Genomic DNA, 7,702 nt, shown 5'->3' with positions numbered 1-7,702 from the left:
CTACAAGGATTACGTCAGTTGCACATCACATGATGAGGATAGGTTACGGTCACACGTATGCACGTAACGTTGATATTTCTATGAGTAATGCACAATAAAACTCGACAGACTGCAGTTCTACAGCATACTCCATCTAATGCACTCGGCCGGAATTCGTTCTCACCAACGTTACTGCTGCACAAAATCCTACATAAAGATCAGGAAAATCCACGGAATAACCATTTCATCTTGATAAAGTCAACGCTAGCACGAAGTGATACTCAACACTTTTAACCTCAGTTCGATATTACAAAAACAAAGGCTCACAATGTCTGATGGAAATATATACGCTCCATTTTTCGGATCAATGGGTGCTACCGCAGCAATAGTATTCAGTGGTAAGTTTCCAGAATTAGTTAGCCTAACGTCCTCGGATTAAGCCTAAGCAGTATGCCTAGGCTCTCCAATTTTCGAGGGAGTTCGCCTAACTAGTTTGATCAATAAAAATCACTGCGTTAACCGAAAAACCTTCCACTAAGTCCTAGACTAATTAAGACTAAGTTATACACATTCACAGACTGAAGCAGCCTAGCCTAATGTACAAAGAAAAAAGGCAGTTCCCACAATTTCTAGTCTAATTAGCCTAGCCTAGGGCTAATTCTGGTAGGGCCCCTAGCCTTATTCAGTACTTCGGTCGGTTCCAGTTCCAAGCTGACATAGTACATACTGCCATACCATTCCGCCATAGTTTTCGATGTGGAGAGGCTCAAAACCTATGGCGGAAAGGTACATTTTAGGAATGGATTATACACAGGAATGTATACTTTTTGTGATTCCCATGGAAGGATAGGGGCCTAGGTACACCGTCTATAAATGTGACGGTTTGCTGGATAGACTGAATTTAAGTTAAGACAAGATTGGGGAATAGATGTACAGTCTTTAATGTAGGATGGTGACTTCGAAGTTCGCCCACTTAAGACTTAAAACACCCCAAAACTAAATCTTCTGGTATAAATCATTTGAAAATATACTTCATATGGTGGGAGAATTTTGTTATAGTACGATACACGGCCAAACTTTCTTTCCTGCAAACTGTTTTCATGTTGTTTTCCAAGAAGATTCTTCGTGATTGTGGAACTGGTATTTCTTGCTAGAGTATTGCGAATTTCGGCCACGCAACCTACAGTGTGGCGCTGGTAAAAATTGGTGGCGCTGTTGCTCTTTCAGTAATTATAACAGACTTCATAGATCTTCGTCATTTTATTGACAAATATGTAAGTAATTTCTTGCACACGGGTCATTTTGGAGAGAAAATAACTGCAGCTTCGTACTTTTTGGTGAAATTTGGCTCTTCCTGTAGGTTTTCATGGTGAAAATCGTGTATTTCTTAGGGTGCCCGAACTTCGCAGTATGGCGAACTTCGCAATACTGACTATACATGTATGTTGATTGAACAGTGTTAATTTTTAGTTCCTAAGAGTCATTACACTCTTCAAATGTATGATATAGTTGGTTGAATAAATCGATTTAATTTAGGTTGATTGTTTATCATAAAACCCGATTCTGATTGTTGATTTTAATGACTGCAAATCAATGTACAGTGCATAAAGGCGGAATGGCATTTTTTCTATGGCGGAAAGAGCACATTTTCTATGGCGGGATGTACCAATGGTGGAATGATACAGCCCCCTTCAGTCCGTTGGAGCAATAGCAGAATACCCTGCAACTGACACTTGCAGGGCTTTTTAGAGGGACAATAGCCTACACTGTTTACTTTAGGGATTTCCGGTCATAATCTGTGAGATTCCCTGGCATGAGCAGTCATTGCACCTCTGTGTTTCACCAAAACGTTTAAATTTCTCACATGCACCAGTCACTTGACTTAGCCTAAGCCCATGTGAGTTTGTCACTAACATCTACTAAATGACACACCTTGGTGCCAGGCTGTAAAAGCGCCTGTTACTTCCCATCTACAGTAGGTTAACACCAGATATTTCATAAACAACACTAAATGGGCTAGGTTCTGCTTTGTTAAGCTCAGTAAGCTGATAAAGAATCGCAATGATTTAGTAGGCTAGGCTCACCCAACTCCTCATCTTGAGCAAGTAGAGGAGTATATGCTCTGCTAGTTTAATTTTCATGGACACATGCAAATCCCTCATTGTAGGCCTAGCCAATGGCAAACCACAGTCACATACTGCTTTTTTGTGGCAGAAGTAATCAACTCACCATGATGCATTATGACACATTAGGTACCATAATGTGACTGAACTGGGGTCACTCTTTTGACCAGCAATGTTAATCAGTTGAAACATTTGTGGGTCACATTGTCCTTTGTCAATGACTCACACTTGACTGACCATGCCTGCCAAACCTAACTAGGCTAGGTGATTAGTAGTATTATCCCATGTATTGCAAAAACAATGCTGCTACACAAAATTTGAATACTTAATTATTTCCTGGCTTACAAGACTTTGCACACAGTTATGTTGTTCCTCCTTGTCACAATAATTTTGTCCTTTATCCATAAGTTTCTTTCTTGTTCATCTGTCAGCTTTGGGAGCAGCCTATGGTACAGCAAAGAGTGGAACTGGTGTTGCAGCAATGAGTGTAATGAGGCCAGAGCTTATCATGAAATCTATGGTTCCAGTTGTTATGGCCGGTATTGTCGCAATCTATGGATTAGTCGTGGCTGTGGTCGTTATTAATGGAATTGATACAGATTATAGTTTATATAAGTAAGTATTGACATGCATCACAGAGCAACTGTACTTTTGAATGTACAGTAGCTTGTCAAAAATGGCATTTAACTTCAAACAAAAATTTTGTGAAAGCAGAATGTAGTTAAGTTGGAAAAACATACAAGCAAATATAAGAAAGTACAGCTTGCATATCATGGTTGTGTGACATCAAGCTAGAGCAGCACAATATGGTGTGGAGGCCATGCACAGGAATATGGTATTGTATAGTCAAAGCGCTAGTGCATTGCCCTTCGTTTGGTTACTCCAAAAATCTGTAATGGGCGAGTAATGTTCCTGGAGGGAAAACAATTCAAAAAGTTGTTATGTTGTAGGGCTGTGAAGTTTCGTTTAATGACCTAAACGTTTAAACGGCCGATTTTTCGTTCGTTTAAACGTTTAAACGTTCGCGAAAATCGCGAGAAAACGCCGAGCATAAAGGCGTGGGGTCCAGGGGACCGCCCTAGGGCCCTGGTGGGGCGAAGACCCCGGAAAAGGAAAAGGATTTTTTTGCGTGTCTGGCGATAAAAAAATTCGCAGTTGAGGATGCAAAATACTGACAACTTTTTGAATTTAAATTGTCACAAAGCTGATGAAAAATTTTAAATGACAAGTTAGAGTAGCTGTATTATGTTATAAAATGAAAAGAGATTTATATAATCTGTTTTACAATCTTTAAAAAGTTTAACTTACAGAACCTCCGATATTATGAAACAAAAAACGTTCGGCAAAGCCCCGTTTCTAGAATGCCTAACAATGAATAGCGCGCACTAAACGTACATCAGTTTACAACTGCAGTACGGTTTAACCTAACTTAAATACTACGATAGGATACTGTATATGTGCTCAGAATTTCCCAGGTACAAACTGCGCGCTCATCCCCTGTCTAACACCTGCTTGTTAACATTTTTGGCACGTTTCCAAGAAACGTTTCATGGAGTATTCCCCATGATACACGAGGCACAGTTAATACATGCAGCACAAGATATCAAGCTATGGTCATCTTTATGAAGTAAACCTTGTACATAATAAAATATGTTTTAGGCCACACGGCATGATTAACTAATGCTTAACATTATTTCCATGTTCTTGTAGAAAACGTCAAGTTCGCAAAATACAATTGGTTGTGTTTTTGTAGTTACGTGAGATCCGTAACAGACGAGTTGGTTAGGCTATTTGCTATACACTTAACTATGGTAGGGCATTATTTTTTCCGTATTTTTGGAAATTCTAGAAAATACTTTCTTTTCCCCCAGCTTAACACCAGATGTGGTCTTCTGGTTTATGCATAAATGGGTGTACTAGAGCCTTGTATACATGACATTAGTTGCAATTAGCATGATTTGCCAGTTTCGCGTGAATTTTTCGAAAGTGTTTTGCTGGATCTTTCGTAAAATTTGAAAGGTGTACCAACTTACTTTTCGTACACAATTGTTAATTTCTCTACTGATTTTCAGAGTTTTTTTTACGATCTACAATCGATACATTTCCTTTGATCATGTATTTGAATAACTAATACCAAGTCGAGTATTCGTCCCGGTATTGTCTGGTCGCAGAGTTCAACGTGATGGACAGGGATTGTAATCATTTCGATCGAACATGCATTGACTGGATTATCTGCTCCGCCGCTGTCGGCTCGATATAAAGTACACTTGTGCCGCGAATCAGGAAGTTTTCACAAAAGGATAACAGCGTTCAAGTTTAAGCCATTCATATCGCCGGATACATCGGGGGGAGGGGGGGGGACAAAAGTAGGATTACGTTCGCGGTTTATGATTCGACTGATCGTAAGTTGTGTTGTTATTTCGCGTAGTAGACAAAATAAACACGGAAATGGATACGCGATTTTTGCCAATAATTTAATTTTCAGTTGATATCATAGTTTCGTTTAAACGTTCATAAGGTTTTATTAAACGTTTAAACGATGTTTCGTTCGTTTAAACGTGTAAACGGCACAGCACTATTATGTTGTTAGGTCTAGTTGTGAATGTGTTTACTCTGGGTTTGTTTCTCGAACAAAAAAACATTTCAAGATTTTGTGTCCCTGTCTAAAACATTGTGTGTTCCGCACGCAGAATTCTGCGTTTGTAACAATGCTGATAGGGAACAAAATGGTTGATTAAACAGCTCTTTTGTAAATTGATTCAGAATGATCCTCCTATAGATTTGATTTATATGTAACAGCATAAGATAATTGTTTTGTTGCATTAGTGTGCATTAATACTTCACACATTTGTTTCAACAGTTTAAACATTTAGCATAGCACTTGGTTATGAGATCTATATCCAATGTTCTTTGAATAGCTCTGATAAACTTTTTCCTTCAGTAGATATCGTGCTAATATTGAAACTCCTTCATCAAGGCATCATGTACAACAGTTTATGGAGATGCACTGCTAAAATCACTGCTAACTATCCCAAACCTACACTGGCAGACCCCAGTAAGCTTAAGCCATTCTCTGTTACAGAAGCTAAGGATGATAGTTGTACTTTCTTCCTCTCATGTATACCTGTGTGTTGCTTTCTCTTGCAGAAGTTTTATGCATCTGGGAGCAGGACTAAGCGTTGGACTGAGTGGCATGGCAGCTGGGTTTGCAATTGGGATTGTAGGAGACTCAGGAGTTCGAGGCACAGCCCAGCAGCCGCGGTTGTTTGTGGGCATGATATTGATTTTAATTTTTGCAGAAGTATTGGGACTTTACGGCCTGATCGTTGCACTAATCTTGTCCACGAAGTAACTCTTCCCTTTCATCTACAAAAAGTCTTTGTCATGTTAAGTCACCAGAGATGGTGACTTTCATCGTTAAATTGGTGATTATTATCCTTCCCACAGCTGTATCATCTCCTGTAAAATACCAATTGAAACCATAAAGGCAAGACAAATTGGAGGTAGAAAGATTCTGTAGATGTCTCGGGTGCATATGCAGCCAGGCAGGAAAATCAAACAGGGAATGGTTTGAAGTCCTACATGGTAATGTGATTACAGGATTTCACTGTACATGATCATGTGAAAAATACAAACTGATTTACCTCTGCCTATGGTTGGTATAAAAATGAACAAAAAATATATATCTTTTTCCCAGTTCTTGTTTTTGATTTTGTGTTAATAGCAGATGTTATGAAAGTAAAGCAACAGCTCTTAAGTACTGTAGGTTAGAAGGTGGTAATTGTTGTAGATGAAATACAAACCTTTCATGTATTAGCTTTATTCTGGTCAACATCTTATCTCTTGGTTTGTATGGATGTTTGAGTTAAGAAATAAAGATGTTTTTAAGTTACTGATTGATGATGATCATAATGTTAGACTTTGGGTACAGCTCTTTGGTCAGTTTTGTGCATTTGTGAAGCTTTACGGCAAAAGTCTCAGTAGTTTCTAAGGTTCAATGAAAAAGTGGGAGAGTATAGTCATCCATGGTTTTAAGCATGCTTATTGAATATTCATAGATAAATGTATAATTTATTAGCTTCAAAGAGTTCAACTGAATTTATAAATTTCTACAGTTGGTAACATGAAACCCATTCCAAATGATCATAGACTGTATTTGCCAAAGCAATGCTATCAAATATCTAAGTATGGTATTACATTTGGTCTGGAAGTGGAACATTACAGTAAAATTAATTAACATTCATCTGTTTGCTGTCTGGCTGTAAAAGACTAAGGTTTGCTACTCTTGGACCCTATCTCAGTATTGGTGTATGTTGTGTGCATGGCAGTGCGAGAGATAGGCTGTTGGTATGATCACCATGCGAAATATCAACAGTAAAAATTAAGATTATTGCAAAGAACTCGCAGAAATCTTTTCGAGGTGAAATTGTAAGTCTTTCTTTGCCGATCGATTTACAAAATCACTCTCGACAAGATATTTCTGTTCGACCTGCATGGGTTTACTTTCTTTTTCAGTGACAACACCTTTGGGTAATTAAAAAACGAACTATCTGTTATCAGTACTGTACAAAGTAAACTTAAATTGTTGGCATATTAATTGCAATATATTTCTTCCGATTCTTCGTTTACTTCATATGTAAAAAGCTTGTAAGTTTGCAGAATCAATGGAGATGCAACAGAATTCTCACCCCAATTTGCTGTTGTTTCTGTATGAATTGTAAATTACTTATGCTTCCAAGATTGGTTGAAAGAGCAGTAGAGAAGGGAAAGTTGGGGGAGGGGGGGGGGGAGTAGAGCTTCATGGGAAAGTCAAATTCCATCCAAGAATTTTTAGTTCAGAATGAACAACGTTAAACATTCAAATTCACCAAAGGGGGTTTTAATTTATCTTGTTATTTTTGTTTATTGGAGTACATTTGTTTGTTTCATGTGATATATGGAAGTGGTTGTAGGTAATTATTCTGTTCTATTTGCATGATAGGTTTTTATGAATTTCATTGCATGAATGTGATGATTGAGGTAGAAAATTCATTCCATAATGTGCTCCCGTCAATAGGTGTATGCAAATTAATGTTTAAAGTATGTCACAGATTACATTATTTGAACTCTAAATGTCAACTTTGTCTTTTATTTGTAAGTGTCTTTACAGTCAATTCCGATTGGCCGATTAATAGGAAAAGCAAACATAACCATCAATACTGGTCTATGCGACAGAGATGCTTGTTATACAGGCCTTTTTAAGATAAAGGCACCCAAGTAACACCAAACAACTTCATCAACTCTCAACCCGTCCCCTTACACTGAATCTGTGTGACAAAAAACTTCCCCACGCAACATAAGAAAAAGTTTTACACTACTGTAGTGTTATGTTTCTTCATACACAAGACTGACAACTTTGAACAAGTGTAAATGAGACATTGGGTGGCACTCGTTTTAAGCTGCAGTTGTCTTTATTTTCTATCATGTTTATCATCTGTAATGGAGATGTCTTAAAAACAGTCTATTTGTGAAAATGGGCTAGTAAAGATGTTAGTGCACTTGTCAATACTGTTAAATTAATCTTCTTAAATGGAAAAGGTTTCACGTCCACGTGGCACTGT

General features: G+C 38.0%; 1 protein-coding gene across 1 annotated transcript; it reads left to right on the top strand.

The window, feature by feature from the left end:
• The first annotated feature begins 96 nt into the window (after window positions 1-96).
• LOC139979789 (V-type proton ATPase 16 kDa proteolipid subunit c-like) lies at window positions 97-7,214 on the top strand. Its single transcript, XM_071990898.1, has 3 exons — window positions 97-377; window positions 2,534-2,717; window positions 5,250-7,214. Exons 1-3 carry the CDS (start codon window positions 308-310, stop codon window positions 5,452-5,454), a joined length of 459 nt encoding a protein of 152 aa, XP_071846999.1. The 5' UTR covers window positions 97-307; the 3' UTR covers window positions 5,455-7,214.
• Window positions 7,215-7,702: the final 488 nt, after the last annotated feature.

Source organism: Apostichopus japonicus, chromosome 14 (genome assembly GCF_037975245.1).
Source record: "Apostichopus japonicus isolate 1M-3 chromosome 14, ASM3797524v1, whole genome shotgun sequence".
Taxonomy (NCBI): domain Eukaryota; kingdom Metazoa; phylum Echinodermata; class Holothuroidea; order Aspidochirotida; family Stichopodidae; genus Apostichopus; species Apostichopus japonicus.
The sequence above is the reverse complement of the archived record's forward strand: the minus strand, read 5'-3'. Positions and strand labels throughout refer to the sequence as shown.